Below are 25192 nucleotides of genomic sequence, written 5' to 3'. Positions count from 1 at the left end.
GCATCCCCCGTCTAGGGACCCTGCTGCCAGCCCCCGGCAGCCCGGCACCCAGCGGGGCCACGGGTGGGCACGGCCGGTGACCTGTGTCAGGAGCAGCCCGGCCCCTAGGCACCCCACGCCGTGCCCGGACACCCTGGGGGGCCCGTCCAGTCCTGCCAGGGTGGGTGCAAGGGGAAAGGGCTGTGGGTGGGCAAGAGACGGAGCCAGGGGGGCTTCGGGTGAGAGGGTGGGCACGGGGGTGGCACGGGGTGGCATGGGGAGGGGGCCGTGCACTCACACACACACACACGCGAAGGTCCGGGAATATTAAACTGCATTGCAGATAAATCCCCAACATAAATATCGTGAGCCGCTCTGCCACGGGGGGGCCCAGCAAGGCGATTTATAGCCCAGCAATTCCCACCGCCCGAGGCGGCCCCCTGCAGCGGCCGCGTACCCCAGCCCCGCGTGGCCGTCCTGCCTGCCACGCTTGGGGTGCCCTGACACCCTCACACCTCCCCCCTCGTGCCTGCACAGCCTGGGGTGCTCGGAGTGGACCCTGGGTCTTCCTGGGTGCTGGGGTGGGAGCCCTGGGCAGCACATACTGGGTGCTGTGCTACACATGGCATGGGGACCCCTCTCGGCATGGGATGGGTGGCTCAGCTGGTGTGGGACCCACTATCTTGGACTGTGGGTATCGTGGGCTGGCCCCAGGCACAGCCCTCACGGCCCGGGGCGGCTGAGGCTGCGTGCTCCTGTGCTGGGGTGCTGGGGTGCTGGGCACGGCCCGGGTGAGGTGCCTACTGCAGAGCTGAGACATACAACATCACACGTACAGGTAGTGGCACACATGTGCATCACATGTACACCCATGCACCCTGACACGCACCAGTCCAGACACGTGTGCTGTGCCTCCCCACACACACACGCCAACATGCACTGCCGGCCAGCTCCCACTACAGGCACATGTACCCTGGCACACTCAAACACATGCTCACACACCCAGGTGTTGCAGCAAAGCCTTCCTGGGGCACACGCCACGGCAGAGGGGCTCCATGAATCCCACCAGTGAGACGCCCCCGGCTTGGGCACCCCAACAAGCCAGGCACCACCAACCCCAGCAGGGTGCAAGCGCACCCAGATCCAGGCTGGTTCACGGGTGGGCACAGGGTGCCCAGCCGTGATGCTTACTGTGGGGGCTCGTCGGAGGGTGGAGGCACAGGGCTGGGTGCCACACACCAGCCTCCCCACACCTGTGCTTACCCGGCCCTGAGACCTGCTTGGCACCGTGGTGGGAGCATGATGGATGCACACGGGAAGAGGGGGGGGGCTGGTGTTATTAACAGCCCTGGGTATTGCTCCAACAGGGCTGTAAAAATTAAAGGCGTGTGGATATAAAATAATGGATAAATCTGAGCCGGCCACAGAGAGCTGCGGCGTCCCGCAGGACTTGGCATCTTGAGAATCTGGGGTACAGCAGGTGCAGGACGGGCACCTACATGTAGATATGGGGTGCCGAGCAGTGCCTGCACCCGCTTCCAAGTGTCAACCCCCCCCAAAAGTCTCCACCAAGTGCCCTGAGAGGATGAACGGACAGTGCCAACCTGCGGAGTGGTACTGCAAGGCAAGTGGCTGCTCCAGACACCAGGATGGAAGGAAAAGAGGTTGTGTCTTTGCAGACAGGGCTGGGGGCATGGGGCACTTGCTTGGGGGTGCCCACAAGCCCTTGCCACCCCACGCACCCCCAGCAGGCAGGATCCGTGCCACAGTGCCAATACATCTGGGCATCACCAGGCTGGTGTGACCCCGGGGTCCTGCCCATCCTGCGGTCCATGGCTCCCACCCAGGCGGGTGCAGGGCCCGGGGCAGCACCCGCCTCGCCAGCCCCACTCCACCCTGCCCGTCCCGTGGGCCACCCCGCCGGCGTCCTCATTTTCCCCGAGATTAGCTGCGGCGCGGGAGCCTCCGCGCACCGCCAGCAGGTGACAAATAAGATTTTTCCACTCTCCCGAGCACCCGGCATGGGTCTGTCATTGAAAATGCAAAACAGCACGGTGCCAACCTCCGCCACCCGCCCTCCCCTCCACCAGCCCCTCAGTGTAGAGCACCCAGCCAGCCGAAACCCCCACCATCGCCGCTGGCCCAGTACACCCACGGCTCTCCCTGGGCAGTGCCTTGGTGCCCTCATGCCCAGTGAGGCAGGTTCCCGGGGAGTTTCTTAGAGCAGTGCTAGTTTGGGGGTGTCAACCTGAGTGGGCACCACCATGGCCTCACAGTGTTCTTTGGGTGCACACACACGCCTGGCACTGTGGGTAGGAGAGGGGGGCAGGGGGGTGCATGGGGGTCCCTGCCACACTGGGTATGTGCACCCCACCACAGCCTGCCTGCCTCCAGGGAGGGTGCCAGGCTCTGGGATGGGCACACAGCAGGCTCACCCTGGTGGTAGGGGGTGAGGAATTGTCCCTCATAGCAAAACACTTGGCTCAAGACATGCCTGTTGAGGTGGGCATCACCCCACAAACCCCAACCCAAGGGAGCCCATCCCCAGCACCCAAGCAGGGAAGAACAGGACGGCTCCACCCCACAGCTGGGAACATCCACCCAGCACCCACAACCCCCACCCATGGACCCAACCCTCCCAAACCCCTCAGACCCCCCGAACCCCTCAGTCCCCCCCAGCTGCAACCCTGGCGTCCCATTACCCACCATGTCCCCCGCCCAGAGCCAGGCACCTCCCCAGCAGCCCCCAGCCCCGCTCCCCCACCACCGCCGCCACGTCTCCCCTCCGCTATTGTCAGAGGGTTGCCTCTGCCTCTGTCTGCGAAATTAATTCGGAGGTGGAGAGGGAGAATTATGTAAAGTGTGGTTATTCTGGAGCGGCGGGGGAAGCGCGGCTGATGGCAAAGTGCCTTTTTGTGTGTTTAATATGCATTTTTTTCCAGCGGTGCATTTTCAGGCGGGTAATTTGCTGTCTTTTCAGACCCCGATCAGTATCATTTCTCCGGCAATGACAGCTTTTATTTGCACTGAAATGAATGCTGCGAAATTTCCAAGAAATAGCCAAGGCCCCGTTGGCTGCCCACCCCCGCAGGGCCGGGGCATAGGCACTCGCTGGCGCCTGCCCCCCCGCAGCCCCCTCCCGGCCAGCCCCTGCCCCCTGCAGCCCTCTGGCCGGCCCTTGCCCACGGCCCCGCTCTGCGGCAGTGCCCTGGGGTGCTGGGCACATGCGTGTGCCAGCTTGCACACCCTGTGTTCACAGGTGCATATGTTGCCTTGGCTCCCCCCCACCCCTTGAGCCCTGTGTGCACATCAGCACACCACACCTAGGGGTGGGTATATACATACACCCCAACGCATGTGCACATATAGACACCCCTTGCGCACGCACCCACACCCCCCTGTGCACGTATATACCCCAGCACAGCACCCCCCCTTCTGTGCACGCACACACACACGCCCCCCCCCCAGTCCATGCATATCTCTCCTTAACGTATACACACCCCCTCCTTGTGTGCTGGGGGGCCCCTCCCCACTTTGTACCCCCCCAGATCTCAGCACAGCACCCCTGACCCAGGGCACCAGGCTGCCAGGAGGGTTTGGGGATCCCCCATGCACCCCTCTCAGCACAGCCCTTGGGGAAACTGAGGCACGGGGAGGGGGCAGTCACAGACAGGTGCTCTCCCCACAGCCCATCACCTCTCCAGGCACTAGCAGCGATGGGTGGGGGCCTGGAGAAGACGCAGGGTGTATGTCTGTTTGTCTGCCTGTCCGTATGGTAGGCGGGAGGAAGAAACGCTGTTTGTGTAGGTGTGCGCGGTGTGGGCGTCGTGCGCCGGAGCTGCTGTGCCAGCGTGTGACGCTGCCTTCACAGCGGCCGTGCAGGCAGCGGGTGCACATCTGGGTGTGCACACACATGGCCGTGTCAGGCCCCTGCCCGCGTCACGGTGTGCGTGACGGCGTGTGTCTGCGGGGCTGGCACGGGGACACGCGTTCATGCGAGGCCATAGGGGCAGCTCCGACTGGGACAACATCCCCGTGTGTGTGACACTGTGCGTGCAGCGGGGTGTCCTCCCTGTGTGTGCCCAGGGGTGATGAATGGTGTTGGGGGGTGTCCATGTGCAGGGCTGCATCCCCCTACAACACCGTGGGGGGCTGTACGCCCCCAGCCTTGGGTCTCGTACACCCCCAGTCGCAGGACCCCAGCTACAGTGGAGCTGCTGCCTGGCACGGCCAAGGTTAACTCTGCTGGAGCCCATCGGCACGGTGCAGGGAAGCTTTAATTTAATGAAGTGTGAGGCTTTTTATGGGCTTTTAATTACGTGGTGATAATTAACATTATAGGCCGCCGGGTCCCGCTGGTGCCCGACTGCCCTGTGCCAGCTCCCGCCTGTTTGTAAATAAACCCGGCAGGCAGCGCGGTGCCCACCCTGAGGCACCCACCTCCCACGGTGGGGAGCGCAACCAGCCCCAGACCCCTGTTCACCCACCGGGGTGGGGATTTGGGCACAATCCACTGCAAAATGTGGCGAGCAAGGGGGCCCCCCCATTTTTTTCCCCCCAGCATCACCCAGCCACCTGGGTTTTTCCAGCCCTCTAGCTGAGCAGAGTTGCCAGCCGGCAGTGCCAGGCCTGGGGAGGGTGGGCACAGGCAGCAGTGCCACTTGTGTCCCCCCACCCAGAGCCCAGCCCAGCCTGGAGCAGCCCCCGCCCCGTGCCGGGGCTAAGAGGAAGCAATCCATCAGGCAGCACCGGGGCATGCTGCCTGCCTGCCAGGCACCCGATGGATTTATCACCCAGCGCCCAGCAATTTCCTGCCCTCCTCTAATCAACAAGGGTGGGGGGGGGGGTCAGGGGACAATGCCAGCTCCCTGCTGCAGGTCATGATGGGTGGGGGAAGATGGCAACGTCCCATGAGACAGGTCCCAGCAAGGCCAGGGGATCCAGGTGTCCAGGTAAGGCTCCCCACCCCCCCCCCCCCGCCTAATCATTTCCCCTTCTCCCTGCCAGGAGCAGGGGCTCAGACCCCATGGGTGGCCCTACAGATTAAAGCATCTGGGTACCCCCCACCCAGCAGCACCAGGGGTGCTGAGCAAGATCTTGGGTGTCATACCCCACAGCCATTAGGGCCAGCACCCAGCTGCTCGCCCCCATCCCCAGCCTCACACAGGGAACCCAGGCATCTAGGCTCCCCTCCCCCACCCCTTCCCATTTAATTTTTCCTAATGAAAGGCAGGGAGGATGGTGGGGAGCTGGGGCACCAAGGTCGAGGCTGCCTTTAATCAATCCCTGCTGCTGGCTGGGTGCCCGGAGGAGCCAGTGGAGGAGAGGCTGGGGCTGCAGAAGGGGGGGAAGCATGGCGGGGGGGGTTGCAGGGTGTGACCAAGGGGCTCCCAGCAGCCAACTGGGGCACCCAGTGCTTGGCACTCCCTGGGACCCCGCTATCCCCCACCACCACCCCAAAGAAAAGGCACCGTGAATGCACCGCGCTGCCCGGCCAGCTCCAGGGCTGTACCTGGATCCTGCCAGGGCAGCTTTAATCCTCTGCAGGAGACATCCCCCAAAAAACAACCCGTCCATCCCACCCTGCACCCACCTCCCAGCGTGGGGCACCCACCTGCCCGCCAGGGTGGGAACACGGGGGCTGGGACAGCCCCAGGCTCAGGCTGCTAAAGGCACTGGGCAAAGGAGGGTGCAGGGAGCCAGGGGGGACCCGGGGGTGACCTAGAGCTGGGTGCTGGTGACGGCACTCACCCCGTGCACCAGCACGGTGGGGCCCAGCCCGCGGGTGAGCAGCTCCAGCTGGTGCAGGTAGAGCGGGTAGAGGCTGGTGTCAGCCGGTGGCCGCGGCAGGTAGAGGAAGCGTACGGCCGGCGCGGGGCTCTGCTCCAGGACGAGTTTGTTGGCAGCACAGACGTACTCATCCGACACTTGTGTGGTGTTGGCTGGGAAGTTCACAGCCCCTTCCTCCTCTTCCTCCTCCTCTTCTGCTGCCCCGGCAGGCGCTGGTCCCCCCGGGGGTCCGCGTCGGGTTTGCCAGTGCAGGCGGGTGACGGCGTCCCAGGGCACCAGCTGGATTTGGGCCTGGATGCGCAAGTCCTTGAGGAGTTGCCGCAGCTTCTCCTCCTGGGCATGGGGCATGGTGCCCGCCTCCACGCAGAGGAAGAGGCGCAGGCGGGCCCGGCGCCAGGCCCGCGCCATGTTGAGGACGCAGGCCATCTGCAGCAGGAAGAGGCTGCAGGTGTCGGCGTAGCGGGCGCTGTCGGGCCGCAGCAGGTTGACCGGCCAGACGTGGATGGCGGGCGGGGGGCTGGCGGCCCGCCGCAGCTCCCAGGCCTTGTCCAGGCTCTCCAGCTGCCGGGCCAGCAGGACGTTGCGAAGCATCTTCAGGGCATCAGCCACGATGCCCACATACTCCCGGGGTGACAACAGCTTGGGGGTGGCAGGTGCCCGCAGAGGGGGGAAGCCCAAGGGGACCTCCTCACGGGCGCTGGTGAAGGCGGGGTGCCGGGCTAGACCGTCCTGCGGTGCCTCGTCGTCGTAGAAGCCCAGAACCAGGGTGTTGGGGCGCATCCCGCCTGCCAGAGAGACCACACCAGCCCGGCTGAGCAGAGGTGGAGAGCCCCACCAGCCTTCTGGCACTGCAGGTGCCAACGAGCCCCAGATTGGCTTTGGCATTGCTCACCCTGGTGATTCCAGACCCCTCAGCATCACACACCCCGTTGCCTCCAAGACCCAACTTGGCTTTGGCATTGCCCACCCAACACCTCTCCAAGCTCCCACTTGGCTTTGCCACTGCCCACACCAGGTGCTTCCAACCCCCTTGGCATTCCACAACCAGGTGTCTCCAAGCCCCTCAACATTGTCGGCACAGAGACCTCCAAGCCCCGACTTGGCTTCAGCATTGCTCACCCCAGATGCCTCCAAGCCCCAACTTGACTTTGGCATCACCCACCCAGGTGCCTCCAAAGCCCTCGGCACTTCTCACCCCGCAGGGGCAGCGGGGTGGACCCCCACCTGTGCCCAGCCCGGGCACCACTCACCAAGGCCAGAGGTGAAGAGGAGCTGCCGGACACCATGCCGCACTGAGGGCGCAAGGGTGAGGCTGACGAAGGCCTTGACGTTCAGCTTGTCCACCAAGCTCAGCCACGAGTCCTGCTGGGGCTGCAGGGGGTCCGAGGGCAGCGTGTCTGGGTGGTGAGTGAGAACAGCATCAGGGGGTTGGGTACCCCATACCAGCAGCTCACACTAGTGTTTCTGCAGCACCCCCCTGCAGAAGCAGTGCCAACCCCTGTGCCCACCCCAGGACCCACAAGATGGGGAGGGTGGAAAGCAGGTGCTTCCAGCCAGAGATACGAAATTATACATAAATATATAAAAAAATACCCAGGCAGCCCCATCCCCCCTCCCCAATTTCAGGCCATTAGTCACCACGGCAACAGTGGGGGAAGGGGGAGCAGAGCCCATGCATCCACTGGGGTGGGGATGGGGATGGCCACAGCGTGTGCCAGGGAGCACACGTGTGCAAACCAACACGCACCAGGGTGCGAACAGGCCTGAAGCACATGGACGCACAGGGGCGGGCATGAGGTGAGGATGGACGCAGGCACACGCATGTGCGAGGCTGTGCCCTGCATGTGCCCACACGTGTGCTGGGTGTGTGCAGGCGTTGACTGACCTGTGCAACAGGACCGTGCTGCCCAGGGGCCCAGAGGAGCCTGGCTGGCACATGCCACGTGTGCACACCAGCACCAACATGTGCAGGAGCCCCATGTGCACATGCAGTGATGAATATTTGAGCACATGCATGTGCAAGCCTGCAGAACACATGTGCAAGCATGTGTACACAGGAGACATGGTACAGACACAAGTCACCTATGTCTCCCATACCAAGCCAAGCCCAAGGTGCCACACACGTGCCCAAAATGGTGACATTCCCTCACTGCCCCCACCCTGCCCAGCCAGGAGCTGGGCAGCAGCGTCACCTCAAGGACTCCGGGAGCCCCCTGGCACCACAGCAAGCCCTTACCCAAGTCCTGCAGCTCAACATGGCCCAGGACATAGAGCCCACTCTTCTTGAGGTCGTTGACAAAGTCGATGAGGCGGGCACTGCCCCGTGGGTTCTGCACCATCAGCAGCATCTGCGGGCGCCAGAACTTGACATGGTCCTTCCGCACATCCAGCATCAGCAGGTACTTCCGCACCTGGAGGGAGGGAGGGCAGCAGGTGAGGAACCATCCTTCTTTCAACGAACCACCCCACAGGGATGCCAGCCCCAAGGACACATTGCCCAGGACAGACCTGCCATCGGGACACCAGTTCTCCACCCCATGAGGGGACAGCAGAGGAGGACAGGGCTCACCTGGTGGAAGATCAGGGCCTGACTGATGTAGCCCCAGGTGCTGCTGGGCGAGAGGTAGTGGAGGGCGAGGAGGAGGAGGAGGAGGAAGCCCAGGCTCGCTGAGGCTGACACAGGGCTGATGAGGAACATCATGACACAGCAGCCCGCGATGCCCAGCAGGCACGTGTGCCAGGTGAAGTACCGGAAGGTGGGCCTGGAGCAGGGAGAAGGGGACACCCACTACCACGTGGTTCCCATGCCAGCTGCAGGGTGAGCGCAGCAAGGGGGGCTGCGCCCAGGTGCCACACAAACCACCCCAGTGAACCCCACTCTGCCAGCCCAGGGCATGTCAGGCACCCCAGATGCCTGTGGGAGAGGGCACAGAGGGGAGATGGTACCTCCCAGAGCACCGGGCAGCTGCTTGCTGCCAGTCCCTGGCAAACAGAGGTAATGATGGTTATGGGGCTGGCACTGCCCTGGCACACCCTGGGGGGCCAGCTAGTGTTGGGCAGTGTATGGCAGCGCCCGTGGCTGCGGTGCCCACTCAGCCTGGCGCAGGGAGGCGGAGGTGGGGAGGTGAGAAGCTGTTATTTTCTCTAATTGCTGTTTTTCCTGAAAGGTAATTAAAATCCTTTTCCGCTGTGCTTGATGGAGATCTCCGTGTTTGTGGAGGGGGCACCAGATGTGGGGTGGGCGAGAGAATCGTTGCCACTCACCCCAGCAGCCTCCCCCCAGGCACCGATCCTGCCCCCATCCATGCCCAGCCAAGGGAGCAGCTGGGGGGGAGCCAAGACCCAGCCTGGCACAGACACCAGCTCTCCTTGGGAATGGGGCACTCCAGGAGACCTCCGGGCAGTGCCACCCTGCCCTGCTTGGGCACCGCCACCCAGCCCTGCTTGGGCACCGCCTCTGTCCCACCTGGGGGACTGTCCCTGCTTTGGGAGTCACAGCACCCTGCACCAAGGGCATCAGGCATCACCCAGGAGGAACATCAGGCTCCCCCCAGCCACCCTGCCATGCCCTCCCCCACCCCAGATTTGGGCAGCCCTGCCAGGCCAGCCCCACGCCAGCTACCCCATGCCCCACGCCCCAGGCTGGGGCTGCCTGCCATGCACACTCCTCCTTCCTGGAAGATCTCTTCTCCTCCCCCCACCCAGGATCCCCCTCCCTCCCCCTCCTCCATTAGTTTAATTAGCGCTAATGGAAAGTGGGCTCCATCACCACTTGGCAAGCTGCCTGGGGGATGCCGGGCGGGCACAGGCTATAAATTACCTCCAGAAAGCCTAAGGGGGGGTGGGGGGGTGGTACCTGGTGGCGCTGGATTTATCTGTATCCACTCAGCAAAGCAGTACCAGGGCGTGGGGACTGTGCCAAGCCAGTGCCATACTGGGACCTGTCCCCTTCTTCCTCCCCAGGGATGGGGGTGTCTCTGCCCCCATTAATGCCCAGGAGAGGGGTATTCAGCAACTCTGCCCTGCAGAGGGGCAGCGGGCACAGGGATGGCAAGGGAAACGCAGACAGACAGGTGCCTGCCCAGCTTCTTGGCGCAGCCTCGCCTCCCTCCCCTGTGCCAGTGGGTACCTGAAGTTGGGGGCTGATGCCCACTCCAGTGCCAGGCAGGCCAGGTTGACAGTGGCATAAACCAGGAGGAAGAAGGTGGTCACGACCCCTGCAATGGTGTTGAGCTTCCCAGAGAAGAGCACCAGCTGCAGAGAACATGGCGGGGACACAAGGTGAATGCACCCCCCGGGATGGCACCCCCAGCACATGCCCGAGCCATCCCTGCTGAGCTTGGGGCATGCCACAATGGTGTGCTGGGAAAGGGCATGGGCAGTGCCACACTGGCAGGAATCCCTTACCCTTGCTGTGATTTATCCTTCATTTATGGGCTCAGGGAAGGAAGGGCACAGTCACAGCGGGATACCTGGAGCAGGGGGCCATCCCCAGTAGTAGGGGGACATGCCAGGCTCCATGACACCCAGCCCAGGTGCCAACCCACCTTCACCCGGCGAGGCCAGGAAAGGAGCATAGCTGGCAAACTCACCTGCACCACCAGCCAGGAGAGGATCACCGCCATCACTGGGTTCCCACTGGCAGACGTCTTCTTGGCCAGCGCCAGCGCCCGGCCTGCGGGCAGAGGGGGGAAGTTGGGCTGGGACACCCCAGCAGGCACCAACAGGCTTGGCCACCAGCCAGAAGACCTGTGCCCACCCTGGGTGCTGGGGTGGGGACACACACCAGAGCACGCAGGTGACCCAAATGGGCATATGCCAACCCACAAAACATCACTCCCACCCCACACCAGGAAGTGCTGGACCCCAGCAGAGACAACCTGTCAGATGGGCTCTGGTGGGTGCCAGCATGCTCCAGGCACTCACCAAAGAGATCATCCCGGGCCAGGGCATAGAGGATGCGGGATGCCCCGATGAGGTTGCTCATGGCCGCGGAGAGGGTGGCAGCGTAGATGCCCACAGTGACCAGGGGTGGGAAGATACTGATGTCACGCAAGAAACCGTAGTCTTTCTGCAGGAGGGTCCTGGAGAGGGACACGGACACACTGGCATGCATGGCACACAGGCCAGCATGCCCTGGCACAACCCTGGCACCGATGGCCCTGGTGAGGGGACAGGTTGGCCATACCTGTTGCAGGTGGCACACATTAGGAAAGCCAGCAGGTTGTAGACAAGGTAGGTGAAGAGCACAGCGGAGATGGTGCCCCGTGGGATGGAGTAGCTCGGGTGCTTCAGGTCCCCTGTGGGCAGGAGCAGGCAGCATTAGCGCCCACAGGCAGAGCACCCCCCTGCTCTCCTCCAACCTCAGCTCCCACTCCTGGTGCCACCCACCCCCACACCCTCTGCCTGTACCTGACATGTTGGAGCCTGCCATGATGCCAGTGCAGCCGTTGAACATCACTGCGAAGACGGAGCTGAAGCTCATCATCTGCCCGGTGGTGTAGTCCACTGCGTACCCACCTGCGAGATGCACAGGCTGTGACAGGCTGTCTGGGGTGGCACAGCCCCACCATATACCCCCTCCTCGATGTCCATATACACAAACCATGGGAGAAACCACCCCACAGCACCTGCTTTGTGCCCACAAGCCCCCCCACCCTCCAGCAAGCCCCTGCCGATGTGGAGGTGCCAGTGCCATGGTGGGTACGGTGGGCAGGGTGGGGAAAGAGTCTCCTCACCCCCCAGGTTGTCTCGCAGGGTGGCGAGGGAGAAGCCGGTGAAGGAGCCATTCTCGATCTCGGAGCCATTGAAGTGGGGCAGGCGGATGGGCACCCCGATGGGCCGCGTGGCAAAGAAGCTGACGAGGATGGTGCCCAGGACGCCCGCAACGATGAGGAAGATGAGGAAGGTGGCCTTGGCGTAGATGGAGGCACCCACAAGGCACACGAGGAGGCAGAGGGCCAGCAGCACAGTGCCATAGAGCAGCTCATACCAGTAGCTCTGGGGCAGGACATGGACGCCTGTGCCCGCTTTTTGCCCTGGGCAGAGAGAAGCCAGGATCAGCAGGGCTCGGAGTGGACATCTCTGGGAGCTGAGAGCCACTGGCATTGCGCCAGGCATGACAGGCACCAACTCACTGGCTAGAGGCCTGGGTGAGCTGTGCTGGGCATGGTGCTTGGCACTCCTGGCCAGGCACTAGGGCTGCTCAGGTAAGGGACACCCGCTGTCCCCTGTCACCACACAGAGCAGTACTCACCGGGAGGGATCCCAAAGCTGTCCACCACTGCCTCCACCAGCCCCAGCACGTAGAGGGCACTGCCACACACATTGGCCAGGAAAAACATGATCCCGATGCTGCCTCCGAACTCCGGGCCCAAGGCACGGCTGATCATATCTTGCTTGAGTCAAGGGAAGATGTCAGCAGTTCAAATCACCACCGCGTGCCCCCACCCCTCCCTCCCAGGCCAAGGGCGTCCCAGCCCCAGTGTGGCACCCTGAGGCTGCTGGGTGATCACTTGATTTTGGCCCATCTGCCCTGCCCCAGCAGCACCCACAGCAGAGGATACAGTACGCTCCTCCAGCATCCAGCGCCCCGTTGGTGGCAATGGCACACACGGAGAGCACAGTCATGCCGATGATGAAGTATGCCACCGCGAACATGGCCAGGGCTTGGTACAACCCAGCATGGCCCACCACGAACCCTGCCGAGGACATGGGAGAGGTCAGCATGCCCATTAGCTGGGCACAGACCACTCCCAGGACAGGATCTGTGGGCACAGCCATCGCCCAGAGCTCACCTCAGTGAGGCACACGGGCTGTTCCCACCCCCGTGCCCACAGCTCCCCCCAGACATGCCACCCCCTTTCTTGCCAGGGTGGGGATGTCCCCACTCCGTGGTGCTGCCACCTCCCACCTGCAGCAGCACCCAGCTGGTGCCCCCACCTCCATCCTCCTGCTGTGCCAGGATCAGGCGCAGGCACACCCTGAGCATGGGCAGCTGCGAGGGCAAACAAACAGGGCAGGGGCTCTGCTGCCCACCCAGCCCCGGGGCACTGTGAGGGGGTGCCAGGACCCCCACGCCCTGCTGCCACCCTCAGCAGGTAGGGGATGCCTCGCACCCCAGCTTGGGCACCAGGAGCTGACGGGCTCCCTGCGGGGTTCACGTTGCCGCCCCGTTTGCTCACTGCAAAAGCAGGAAGCAAAAGCAGCCCCGGGGCATCCCCGTCAGCCAGGGCACCGCTCCCCAGTGTGTGTGTGTCCCCACCCTGGGGACAGGACACCCAGAGGACCCTGCGGCCCTGCTCGGGGTGACGAGAGGTGAGCTCGGCTGGCAGCGCTGCAGGCAGGAAGGGGCTGCCTGCGGCTGCTGGGAGATGCCCTATCTCAGCCACAAGCCAGGCCGCAGCCATGCCCGCGGGGAGGCGAGGGGGGTGCCGGGGCACAGGCACCGCGAGGAGCCCTCAGGGACCCAGACTAGATTTGGGGGCATCCCCTGTAATCCCCAGGGGGCCAGAGGGTGCCCAAGTGTCAAAAGCAGGGGCAGGGAGGTGGGGGGGGGGTGTGTGGATGGAAATAAAGGGGTGTCCCAAAAGCGCAGCTGGAGTAAGCAGGAAGGGCTGCTCACCCTGGAGATCTGGGGGGTATTTGAGGCGTGGGGGAAGCAGGGGGCTGCTGGGGGGAGCCACGGCCCCCCCGTGGTGGGACGGTTCCTCTTCCTGGCAGCTCCCCTCCCCCTCCGACCCGCACTTCCCTTCCCGGTCCCCCGGAGTAACGCACCCCCGGGCAGGGGGGCCGGGGCAGGCGGGGGGATCCCAGTGCCCGCTGTGGGGTAGGGGCTGGTGGGGGTCAGAGCTCGCACAAGGACCCCAAACAGGGGGGTGGGACGGGGGCAAGCGATGGCAGCGGAGAGCTGTGCCCACAGCTCGGGGGGGCCCCCAGGCAGGGAAAGGGGCTCAAGGCTCCCCCAGGGCCTACCGGGCCCCCCCGGCACGCAGCCAACTCCCGCCCTGAGCTTTCCGTGGGCGGAAAGTGAAAGAGGAAAAGCCTTCCCGGTTCTCGGACCAGGGCAGACGCCGCTGGCCATGGGCCTCTGTCTGCCCCGGGCTGGACTGGGGCATCTCCCCCCTGCAAAGGGCTGCCACCTCCCCTGGTCCATGCCCAGCCTGGCCCCCTAGATCTCCCAGGTTACCCAGTAACAGCTTGATAACCCAAACTGGGAGCAGACTGGGACCCCATCTGTGCCCTTTGGACAGCACGGGGTGGGGGGCAGCTGGGTGGCTGATGGGGGACACCAGGGCCTGCCCTTGGGACACCATGTAGGATCCAGGAGAGAACTGGGGTGCTGGAGCCCAGCACTGGGGGATGCCTGGGGAGCAGTGGGGTCCCAGCACTGGGGGATGGGGGGACATGAAGGCACTAGAACCCTGCTTTGGGAAGGCACAGGAGTTCTGCCCCACGGACACTAGGGCTTCAGACTGGAGTCCCTTACGGGGGACACTGAGGTCCCTAACTGGGCCCCCGTCCTGCAGGTACGGCAGAAGCCTTGGGAGGCCAGACCCCAGACTGGAGGGGTTAGGAGGGGACACACAGCACTGGGACCACAGCCTGGGGTGGAATTGAGAGAGCACTGGGACTCCAGACTGGGGGGCTCGGGACCCCAGACTGGGTGAACTAGGGAGAGCAGTGGAGGGGAGCACTGGAACTCCAGAGAGGGAGGCTCAGAGAGGGCACTGGGAGGACACTGGGGACTCAGACTGGGGGAGCTCGGGGGGAGCACTGGGACGTCTGACTGGAAGGCTGGGGGGGAGCACCGAGAGAGCAAAGGGAGGACACTGAGGATCCAGACTGGGGGGCTCAGGGTGAGCACGGGGGCTCCGGACGCGAGGGGGTGCGGACCTCAGGAGGTCACAGAACCCCGGGAGGACACGGGGCCCGGACTGGGTGTACCACGCAGGGCTGATGAGTCTCGAGGGGCCCCAGGCGGCGGCCGGGGGAGGGTGGGGGCACCCCGGGGGGGGCGACGGCACTCACCGAGGCGCAGGAAGAGGACGACGCTGAACATGGAGAGCAGCGTGGGCACCACGACGCCCAGGAAGGTGGGCAGCTTGCGGGGGGCGGCGGCGGCGGCCGCGGCGGCCCGACCGCGCTCCCGGCCCCGCTCCTCCTCGCCCGAGCCGCCGCACAGGCGGTACGTGAGCAGCGCGCTCCGCTCCGAGCTCGCCATGGCCCGGCCTCGGCCGCGGCCCCCGCCGGCCCCGAAACGCGCCCGGTCCCGGCCCCGACCCCCGCCGGCCCCGCCCGCCGACCCGGGCCCGACCCGCCAGGCCCCGCCCACACCCCCGCCCCGCCCATCTGGCCCCGCCCACGACCCCGCCGGGTAGGCCCCGCCCCCGGAGCCGCCTCGCCGGATAGGCCCCGCCCAACCCGCCGGATAGGCCCCGCCCCAACCCCTTGCGTAGGCCCCGCCCCCGGGCCAGCCCAACCGTGTAGGCCCCGCCCCGACTTTCCGAGTAGCCCCGCCCTTTTGTTGGCCACGCCCACAGCGCCCCGCACGGACCCCGCTCTTATCACGGTCCCCGACCCCAAAGGCACCCCCATAGTGGTCCCCCCCGCCGCCCACCCAGCCCCACGGGTGTCCCACCCCCACACCCCTCTAGTGACCCCCCAGCCCCAGCGTCACCCCACACCCCGCATCTCCCCGACCCTCCCGGGGTCTCCCCACTTCTGGTACCCGGCGCTGACACCCGCCCCCCGCCCACGCCGAGACTCCCCCGGCACCCCTCACCGCTCCCCTGCATGGCCACACGCCCCCTGCCCCGACCCTCCCTCCAGCGGTCAGCACCGCGGTACCGACCCCGGCTCCCCCAACTGCCCCCCGAGCCCCGGGCACCCCGGTATTGTTCCCCGCCCCGGTGCCCGCTCCCCGCGCCCCCCCGCCGGTGCCGGCCGGGCTCGGCTGCCCGCGCCAATTACCGGACAGTCGGGGCCCCCGGGGGCGCCGTCCCTCCCTCCCTCCCTCCCCGCCGCCGGGGCTGGGATCTGCCCGGGCCCCGGGGTCCCACTGCCGCGAGCGCCTCGCCAATTAGGTTAATGGGGTTGGCACCGGCACCGGGGCCGGGAGCGGGGCGGGGGGGGCACGGTGGGGCCGGGGCCCACGCCGGCCTTGAGTACCCGCGTGGGCGCCGGCTGCGGACCGCCCCCCGCCGGCACGACCCCGTGTCACCAGTGGGGGGGATCCGTGCGGGGACACCGGGGCGGAGCGCGGGGACCTTTCCCCGGGGTGCGATGGCGCTGTCCGCCCGTGTGTGTGTGTGTGTGTGTGTGTGTGTGTGTGTGTCCCGCCCCGTCCCCCGTGGGGCGGAGGCGCAGCGTGTCCCCGCGCTGTCCCGGCGGCCGAGGTGGGAGCCCGGCGGGGCCGGGGCTTTCATCTGCGGCGGGGCTGTCGCCGTGCCAGCCGCGGGCAGCTCCGCGCCTTTGATGTGCCACTGAGGCGGCATTGTCCGCGCCCCGCTGGCACCAGCAGGGCCGGGGCGGGGGGTGCGGGGGGACGCGGGGGGCGGGGGGGAGCGCGGCACGGCCGGGACTGCGGGCACGGAGGCGCCCCTGCCCCTAATGGGAACAGGGGTGGTGGCACTAGCACCCCCACCCCCCCTCCCCGGCCCCTGAATGGGGATTGGGGACACGGGTACCTCCTGCACTTGATGGGGACAGAGAGGAGGGGCGTGGGCAATCCTTAAGGAGGAGAGAGAGGGGGGAATGGGCACCCCCTGTCCCCCTGTGGAGTGAGGACACGGGCACCCCCTGCCTCTAGCAAGGACAGACGTCTGGACATGGACACCCACCCTGGCTCCCTAACAGGGACAGAGATGGGGACACGGGCACCCCCCGAAAGGACATGGGGACCCAGGGACTCTAACAGGGACAGAGATGGGGGCACGGGCACCCCCCAATGGATATGGGGACCCAGGAACCCCAGCCCCCTAACAGGGACAGAAAGGGGGCCACGGGTACCCCCCGAAAGGACATGGGGACCCAGGCACCCCGGCCCCCTAACAGAGATAGAGATGAGGGCACAGACACCCCCTGCGCCCCAAAGGTGTGATGGGGATGTGTCCGCACCCTGCCCTGCCAAAGCACCTGAGGCCAGGCCCATGGGCGCAGGAGGGCGGCACTGGGGGCAGGAGGTGTGGGTACCCCAAAAGTGTGGGGCAACCACAAGCTGAGATGCAGGCACGGGGGAGACCCTCTCCAGCTGGGCAGGCGAGTATAGCCCCCCCCATCCCTGGGGCCAAAGCTGCCCCCCAGACCCAGGCACGCTGCCCGCTTGCTGCCTGCAGTCAGTGCCCCGGCCCCACCTGCACCCCCAGACCCCCGGTATGCCCCCCCCGGATGAGTCCCCGTCCCCCCCCCCGCCCCACACGAGGAACTGCCTTAGTGTGGACACGAGGTCCTGGGGGGTCCCCGGGGGCAGCTGGTGCTCAGCACGAGGGGGTGCAGTGCCCCTGCACGGAGCTGCCCGTTCAGCCAGGGTTGGGCTGGCACAGAGAGAGGGACCCCCCTCAGCCCCACGCCGCCCCCCCCAGCCCTCCGCCCCCTCCACCCCCCCCCCCCCCCGCCCCTCAATGTCCCCCCCGCTCCCGGCCCGCTCTCCGCCTTTGAAGCCCCCGGCGGGTCTCCCACGCCCGGCCCGGGCCCCCCGCGTCCCGCAGCCGCCGGTGCGTTCCCACCCGCCCGCTGTCCGCCCCCCCCCGCGCCCCCCGCCCGGGGCCCGCAGGAGGGAGGGTGGCGCGGCCGGGGCTTGGCGTGAAAATGATCAAGGGCCGCGGGCAGCGCCGGAGCGCAGCGCCCGTCTGATGCTGCCCGCCCGGAGGCCCCGTCGAACAAAGGCGGCATTGAGGCCCCGGCTGCGCCCCCCCCCCGCGCCCCCCGCCCCGAGCTGGCATCTTGGCGCGACATTAATGAACTCGCCTGTTTGTGCTCCCCCGGCCCCTCTCTCCTCCCACCGCCCGGGGGGCACCGTATATATCCATCCTTCCTCGCCCGCCTCTGGCATTTCGGGGGCTCCCCCCTCCTGCCCCCCTTTGCCCGCCCAGGGATGGAGCGAGGAGGGAAGAGGACGCGGGATGCCCTTCTTGGGGTCTGCCTAGTCCCCCCTGTGCTGCTGCCGCTGCTGCCGCTGCTGCAGCTGGTTGGGGGGGCCCCCCTAAGTCAGGGGCTGTACCCCATGCCGGCCGGCGTCCTGCAAGGTCAGTGGGGCACCGGGACGGGGGCATCTTTGCGGGAGGGTTTGGCTGTGGACGGGGTGGCTGTAGGAGCCAGGACTCCTAGGTCCACTCTCAGGAAGAGGGGGGAAACACAGGCAGGATGCCCAGGTGCCTGGCAAAGCCCCCCATGCCCATGCTTCATGGACTGGGTGGCAAATGCTGCCCGTGGCGCTTGGGGACACCGGGGTTGCAAGGAGCGGTGTGGTTCATGTCCCGCAGCCGCCAGCTCTCCCTCCTGCCCCGAGTATCTGTGCCAGCTCCGGGAGACCCTCCGCCAGGGCACAGCCAGCAGGAGGGCAGCTGTGGGTGGGCACAGGTACGGGCACACGTGGGGATGCACAAACAGGGCACACACAAGACTGCGCACACACGGGCACACGTGGGGACGTGCAGACGCGGGCACACAGAGCCTGGCACACACACATGAGCAGCACAGGCACAGGTGTGCACAGAGGTGCACACACACGGGGGGCACACCTTCCCAGGCTCACACCCTGCTCCCTGCCCACGTTTGCACACGTGTGCTCACAGGGCCTCCACGTGCAGCAGACCCAGGCAAACACTCTCCCCACGTCAGGTACCCGTTTGCCAACCCCACCAGGGAGGTGACAGTCATGCCTGTCACCCTAGGCAATGCCAACGGGTGCATGGGCATGGGCACCGGGTGGACTGGGGGCACCCCATGGCCGCGGTGGGGGGCAGTGGTGGGGGCACTGGGTGTCTGAGCGCCCTGCATGTGCCTGGCAGCGCTGTCGAGCCGGGGAACGCTGGTGCTGGAGGCGGCGCTGAGGAGCGCGCTGCTGGCGCTGGAGCGGGCGCTGGCCGAGCAGCAGCGGCAGCGGGGTGCCTGCGGGCTCTGTGCCCCCTGCCTCTTCCCCCCCTGCGCCAACCTCACCCGCCACTGCCCACGTGAGTCACAGCCCCCTAGCCCCCATGGCCCCCATCCCCAGGAGACCCTACCCCACACAGAGCCCAGGGTCCCCACCCAAACACTGCCCGGGCTCCCTATCCAAATACCACCCCATGCCCAGGAGACCCTACCTAAACACGGATCCGTGCCTGGAGATCCTAACATTGCTTTGGGTCCCTACCAAAGCACCACCCTATCCCCTAGAAACCCTAACAGAACATCACCCTAAGACCCTACCCAAACAGTACCCGCTCCCCTATAGGCTTTACCTTATAGGCTTTACCAAAACAGCTCCCAGACTCCCAAAACATCTCTAACTGCTAGGGACCCTACCAAAACACCACCCAGAGACCCTACCCAAGCAGTTCCTCACCCTCCCTAGATCCTACCCAAACACCACCAGGAGCCCTACCCAAAAGATTGCCTGATCCCTTGTTTCCTTCCCAGAGATCCCCCCCCAAATATATCTCAGCACCCAGGAGACCCTACCAAAACATGCCAACACCACGGCCCCATCATACCCCCTTCCCACCTGCCCCAAAGCGGATCCTGGGGTGGCCTGAGCAGAGGTGGGCAGGGAGGACATGGGGATGCCCCCAGCCCTGCTGTCCTTGCAGCACCAGCCGTGCCCCCCGCCGTGCCCCCCAGCTGCCAGACCCTGCTGGATGCCCAGGCGCTGCCCGAGCTGCCCCAGCGCAACTGGGCACTGAGCCAGGCCTGTGCCCCCTACCAGCACCTGTGCCCACCCGGGGGGGCCCAGCACGCCTGCGCCCCGCTCAGCGCCCGGCTCTGCCGCCACCGCCTCCAGGAGTGCCGTGAGTGAGCACCCATGTCACCCCTGGCTCGACCAAGAGAGGGGAAACCCTACAATAACAAATGGGGCATCCCCAAGGGATGCCTGGGATTGCCTGGAGGGGATATAGGGCATTGTGGGTGACAGGCGTCCTGGGGTGGGATGGGGAGACTGGGGAGGTGGGAGTACAGTATGGTGGTAGGGGATCTCTGGTGGGTTGGGGAGATGGAGGGGGATGGAGGGGTCTGGGGTGAGATGTGGAGATTTGGGGGGTGGAGGGATTTGGATCAATGGAGCAGATTGGGGGGGACGAAGCACTGAGGGGTGGTCTGAGATGGGAGAGGGGAGTGTGGGGGAACAGAGCAAGGGGGATGACAGAGAGACTGGGGATGAAAAGACATTGGGGGTGATGAGGACACCTGGGGTGGGACAGGGGTCCGTGTTGGATGATGGATGGGGATCTGGGGGTCACTGAGAGGAGCGGGGAGAATCAGGGGCAGCAGGGACATGGTGGTGACATCGGGGAGGGGAGAGGGGTGCCACCACATGACATGACAGCCTGTCCCTGCAGGGATGGCAGCTGCGGCCCCAGGCCCTGATGTGCCAGAGGGGACAGTGATGCCAGGTGAGCTGGGGCGGCCCCGCAGTGGCCCACACCTCCCCTCCCCGCCCCCCCCAACGCCGGCGGGGGCCCCCAGCCCCCCGGCTGCCTGCTGGGCTGGGGGGCAGAGGTTAGCGTCGGCAGCTGCCGGGCTGCGGGGTGCCCCCGGCCCGCCGCCCGCTCGCCTCCATGAGCACAATGAGGCTTGACAGCACGCCCGGTGCAGCCTGACCCCCCGGGGGTCACCCGCTACCCCCTCTGCCCGCCACGGACATCCCAGCATCGCCACACTCATCCACTCCATGCTCACCCAGGATAGGGGGTGTCCCAGCAGCAGGGCTGTGGGAACCCCCCTCTCACCCCAGTTTTATCCCCCTCAGGGAGCTGTGGGCACCGAGGAGACCCCCAAGCCAACGCCACAGCCCCCCGAGGACGGATCATGGGTGGCAGCGTGGCCCCACGGGGGGCCTGGCCCTGGCTGGTGTCGGTGCGGCTCCACGGGGAGCTGATGTGTGGAGGGGTGCTGGTGGGGCTCTCCTGGGTCCTCACCGCAGCCCACTGCTTTGCTGGGTACGGCAGGGGGCACAGCAATGTGGGGATGGTGTCCCTGCAGAGGAGTGTGTGGAGTGGCACTCCTGTCACCCCTCTAACTAGCTGCCCCCCAACCCACCAGGAATCGGAATGAGCTGGCGTGGACAGTGGTGGTGGGCGACCACGAGCTGGGCAAGCTGGGCATGGGCGAGCAGGCAGTGCCTGTCCGGCGCATCCTGCCTCACCCCAAGGTTGGTGGAGGTGGGCACCCCACTGACCTCCTTGTGCATGCCCCAGGACCCCCCACTGACACCCCCCATCTCCTTCCAGTTTAACCCCAAGACGTTTCATGGGGACCTGGCGTTGCTGGAGCTGGCGGTGCCGCTGGCCCCGTCGCCCACCGTCAGCCCTGTGTGCCTGCCCAGCGGTCACGCAGAGCCCAGCCCCGGCACCACCTGCTACATCGCAGGCTGGGGGTCCCTCTATGAAGGTAGGTGCCACCCCAACACCCGTGGGGGCTGTGGGGCATCCCCCTTGGTGCCCTCTCTGGTGCCCAGTGCCGATGCACCGAGCCAGGGCAGGGGGGTACAAACGAGAGGGGGATGTCCAGGCATGGAAGACCCTGTAACAGGTGCCTTGCCTGGCAGAGGGGCCAATGGCCGACGTGGTGATGGAGGCACGGGTGCCCCTGCTCAGCCAGGAGACGTGCCGGGGTGCCCTGGGCAGGGACCTGCTCACCAACGCCATGTTCTGCGCCGGGTACTTGTCCGGGGGCATCGACTCCTGCCAGGTAATGCTGGGGGCTGGGGGGCTGCCAGCCCCCCAACTCAAAAATCCCTCATGGCACAGCACTGCGAGTGCGGTTGGGGTCCTGGCCCAGACCAATGCACGGGCATCTCCCTGCCCAGGGCGACTCAGGGGGCCCGCTCGCATGCCAGGACCCCTCCTCGCACCGCTTTGTCCTCTATGGTATCACCTCGTGGGGCGATGGCTGCGGTGAGCAGGGCAAACCGGGCGTCTACACCCGTGTCACTGCCTTCGTGGACTGGCTCAGCCTCCAGATGGACCGTGAGTGCCACTGGCCCTGCTGGGGGGGATTGAGATGCCCAGGGTGCTGTGGGGATACATCGCCCTGGGGGGAGGGGGTTCAGCACCTCATGGCAGCCCTGGTGCCCCCACAGCTGCCCCGAGCAGCCGGGAACCGAGCTGCTTCGACTTGCTGGCGCTGGCCCGGCTGCCCCCTGAGCAGCAGCCACCTGAACGCACCCGCCTCTGTGCCTTCTATGCTGGGTCCTGCCGGGGCCCCCAGGGCCGGGCCGCCTGCGCCCGCCTGGCCGAGGACACCTGCCGTGCCAGGACGAGACGATGCGGTGAGCTGGGGAGTGCTGGGGAGTCATGCTGGGGCTAGGGTGCGGGGAGGGACCTCGTGTCTGGCAGCGTGCGGTCAGCATGGTGCCAGAGCCATGGCTCTCCTGCTGCACCCACAGAGCTGCACTCCTACACCCAGACCTTGGTGGATCTCCTGCGCCGGGCTGGGGACTTCATCCGAAACCAGTTCGACTTCTCCTTCCTCACCCGCGCCCTGCCCCAGCTCCTGGGCAAGATCTACGGGCATCTCTTCCCCCACCGCGTCCGCAGGGATGTCCCAGGTACCACCTGGGCTGGGCCATCCCATGCCCACTTGGGGTGCCTATGCTGGTGGCTGGGGCACCACCAGCCTGCCCTGGAACCCCCACGGGGCTCCCCTGCCCCTGTCCCTCCTCTGCACTTCTTGTCCTCACAGGCCTGGCCATGGCAGGGGCCCAGCCCAGCCCCACGGCAGAGGGACCCCAGAGCCCCCCCACCAGGTAAGGCGTGGTGGGACACAGGACAAGAGGGGCTAAAGGGTTTGGGCAGGTGGGCAACACACCTGGAGGGAGGTGGGCACGGCCCCCTGGGGTGCCCAGGGCCACCCAGACCCCACCAGGGATGTGCGAGGTGACACTGTCCACGGGACGGGTGCCACTGGGCACCTGCCTGATCTCTCCCCACTGTGCTTGCAGGTGGGGTGCTGGGTGGCCGCCCCCCTTTGCCGGGCTCTTTGGGGCTGTGGGGCCCCGGCTGCAGGACTGGGTGGAGGCGCTGAGGGCCATGGCAGGGAGTAGCCCCCTGGCACCCACCCCGGATGGGGGGCAGCTCCCCAGGGAGACGTGGCTCTTCCTACAGGTATGTGGGGAGGGATGGGCTGGGGGGAGCCCCTGCCCCTCTGGTGACAGTGCCACCAGGGACCAAAGGCCTATCAGTTCCCCTGTGTCCCCTCCTGACATCACTTGTGTCCATTGTCCCCTGTGCAGCCACTGAAGTGGCATCTCCCACTCTGCCAACACAGAGGGGGCATCTCACCCTCCCCAGCTGAAACCAGTGCTCCCAGTCCAGCCAGTGCAGAGCCAGCCATGGGTCTGACCCTGCAGCTTAGGATCTGATCAAACACAGCCACAGAGCAGTCGTGTGTCCCTGATGCTCTGTCTGGCCAGACCAGCTGTGCCCTGCACTCTGCCCCCGTGCACTTAGCTGTGCCCACGGGTGCCCCGCGGGTGTCCCACCACCCACTCTGTGCCCCCCTTCCCTTCAGCGGGGTGAGGAGGCGGTGGAGGAGCTGGTGGGACAGGGACGAGCCTTCCTTGCCCAGCTGCGGGCAGAGCTGGACCTCGGCACTTCCATCGAAGCCACGGAGCCACAACGGACACTTGAGGAGCTGGCAGGAACCCACGCGCTGAGCCGTGAGCCCTGGGAGCCTGGGGGGGCTGGGGACAATGGGGCAGCAGGGTGTCCATCCGCCGGCTGGCTCCGTGCCCGGGCAGTGCCCACCGGCTGCGTCCCTACCAGGGTTTTCACACCTCTCTCAGGGGCAGGGTCCGCACCAAGGGAGAAACGTGAGCTGGTGCCCACGGAGCTGCCAGGGGTGGAGGAGGAGGAGGAGGAGGCAGGCGCGGGCAGAGGTAAGTGCCCCTCAGCCCCCGGCCTCTGCGGGATGCCACATGCCACCATAGGGATGGTGGCAAGCCCAGCCTCAACTTTGCACGCCAGTCCCAGGGCTGGTTGTCCCATGTCGGTGGGACACCCTGCGGCCATACCCCCTTCCACAGGGACTCTGCCCCTGCTCTCCTGGTGTCCCCAGAGCATGGGTGCTCCTCCCTGGGGTGGGCAGCAGCATTGTGCCCCCACGATTCGTCCCTAATGTCCTCCCCCTCCATCTCACTCCTGCCCATCCTCGGGGTTGCAGCCTGCCCTGGCCTCAATGCATCGGCTGTGCGGGTGGCTGCAGTGCGGGAGCTGTATGCCTGGGTGCTGCGGGTGCCTGAGCCAGACCTGACCATGACCTTCCAGGAGGTGAGTGCCCCATCCAGCTACTCCGAGCCCCCCATCCTGGCAACCAGGCGTTTCCCCCTCCCCCAGCCCATCACCGTCCCGCTGTGCCCCTGGCTCGCCTGGGACTCACGGTGTTGTGGTCTCCCCGCAGATCCTGGTGGACTTGGGCTCCAAAAACACCAAGGGACTGTACCGGGCGCAGGTGCGGGCCACAGTGGGGGGTCGCCCCACGGCCTTCGCTGGCCTCGTGGGGTTAGAGAGCGACTCGCTGGCCCGCAGCATGCCCGGCCTTGTCGCTCTGGCGCTTGAGGCACTGAAAACCTAATGGTGCCCGTGGCGTGCTCCCCGGCTCAGGCTCTTCCACCATTTTGTCCCACGTGGCGCCTCAGTATCCCTCTTCCCACCAGCACTGCCCAACCTCCCTGGAGTAATAGGGTGCCAGGGGACACCTGGAGCATCTCAGCCAGGGATCACAGCCCTCCTCTCCCCTGGGACTCCCACCTTGGCAAGCCCACCCCTTCCCCATTTTCCCCAGAGGCACCTGGGCTGTTATTTATTTGTACAGAGAAAGGTTTATTTTTCAATAAAGAAGGGCTCTATTTTCCGGTAGCTGGTGAGTGTGAAGCAAGTGTTGTGCCACGCAGTGCCGGCGAGGCAGGGACTGGCGGGGAGACTTTCCATGGGGGATATGACATCCCATTGCGTTCCCCTTCCCATTCCCCTGTACCCCAAAGCGATGCCCCCAGCCTCGGTTCCTGGCTCTGGCATTGGTGCTGCGCCCAGCCTGGCACAGACTCCCCAGCCCCACCCCCGGGGGTCGGACACCCCTCCAGCCCACCACAGCACCCAGAGCACAACACCGGTGCCACCCCATCGGGGACCCACAGGAAACCTCCTGCCAGTGCAGGGGCCGAGCATGCCCTGGGCCAGTGGCGAGTGCTGGGGTGGTGCCACCCCTGTGCTTGGGCATCGGTGGG

At 66.1% G+C, this 25192-nt stretch overlaps 2 protein-coding genes across 2 annotated transcripts; one reads left to right on the top strand and one right to left on the bottom strand.

Annotated features, from left to right (window-relative positions):
• Nucleotides 1-4271: 4271 nt before the first annotated feature.
• On the bottom strand, nucleotides 4272-15035 carry SLC12A9 (solute carrier family 12 member 9). Its single transcript, XM_074878689.1, has 13 exons — nucleotides 14800-15035; nucleotides 12336-12470; nucleotides 12026-12163; nucleotides 11508-11807; nucleotides 11182-11289; nucleotides 10958-11069; nucleotides 10696-10853; nucleotides 10362-10444; nucleotides 9899-10023; nucleotides 8339-8531; nucleotides 8006-8180; nucleotides 7020-7166; nucleotides 4272-6554 (listed from the first exon to the last, which is right to left on the bottom strand). Exons 1-13 carry the CDS (start codon nucleotides 14990-14992, stop codon nucleotides 5701-5703), a joined length of 2721 nt encoding a protein of 906 aa, XP_074734790.1. The 5' UTR covers nucleotides 14993-15035; the 3' UTR covers nucleotides 4272-5700.
• Nucleotides 15036-17819: 2784 nt separating this feature from the next.
• On the top strand, nucleotides 17820-24609 carry PRSS56 (serine protease 56). The gene is made up of 17 exons (XM_074878199.1): nucleotides 17820-18014; nucleotides 18780-18959; nucleotides 19566-19757; nucleotides 20307-20360; nucleotides 20717-20906; nucleotides 21010-21118; nucleotides 21198-21357; nucleotides 21515-21657; nucleotides 21776-21935; nucleotides 22049-22237; nucleotides 22355-22516; nucleotides 22651-22714; nucleotides 22910-23072; nucleotides 23479-23626; nucleotides 23759-23845; nucleotides 24130-24236; nucleotides 24367-24609. Exons 1-17 carry the CDS (start codon nucleotides 17864-17866, stop codon nucleotides 24538-24540), a joined length of 2433 nt encoding a protein of 810 aa, XP_074734300.1. The 5' UTR covers nucleotides 17820-17863; the 3' UTR covers nucleotides 24541-24609.
• Nucleotides 24610-25192: the final 583 nt, after the last annotated feature.

Source organism: Strix uralensis, chromosome 9, assembly GCF_047716275.1.
Source record: "Strix uralensis isolate ZFMK-TIS-50842 chromosome 9, bStrUra1, whole genome shotgun sequence".
NCBI lineage: Eukaryota > Metazoa > Chordata > Aves > Strigiformes > Strigidae > Strix > Strix uralensis.
Note: the sequence above shows the minus strand (reverse complement) of the source record. Positions and strands in the feature narration are given on the sequence as shown.

What these genes read in the sequence shown, in the direction of transcription:
- SLC12A9 (XM_074878689.1), bottom strand. Translation starts at nt 14,992, where the DNA reads ATGGCGAGCTCGGAGCGGAGCGCGCTGCTCACGTACCGCCTGTGCGGC. An exon ending in CGTCCTCTTCCTGCGCCTCG is followed by an intron (nt 12,471 to 14,799) that starts GTGAGTGCCGTC and finishes TGTCCTCGGCAG; the next exon opens with GGTTCGTGGTGGGCCATGCT. An exon ending in GGATGCTGGAGGAGCGTACT is followed by an intron (nt 12,164 to 12,335) that starts GTATCCTCTGCT and finishes GACTCAAGCAAG; the next exon opens with ATATGATCAGCCGTGCCTTG.
- PRSS56 (XM_074878199.1), top strand. Translation starts at nt 17,864, where the DNA reads ATGGAGCGAGGAGGGAAGAGGACGCGGGATGCCCTTCTTGGGGTCTGC. An exon ending in AGAGGGGACAGTGATGCCAG is followed by an intron (nt 20,361 to 20,716) that starts GTGAGCTGGGGC and finishes TATCCCCCTCAG; the next exon opens with GGAGCTGTGGGCACCGAGGA. An exon ending in GCAGCCCACTGCTTTGCTGG is followed by an intron (nt 20,907 to 21,009) that starts GTACGGCAGGGG and finishes CCAACCCACCAG; the next exon opens with GAATCGGAATGAGCTGGCGT.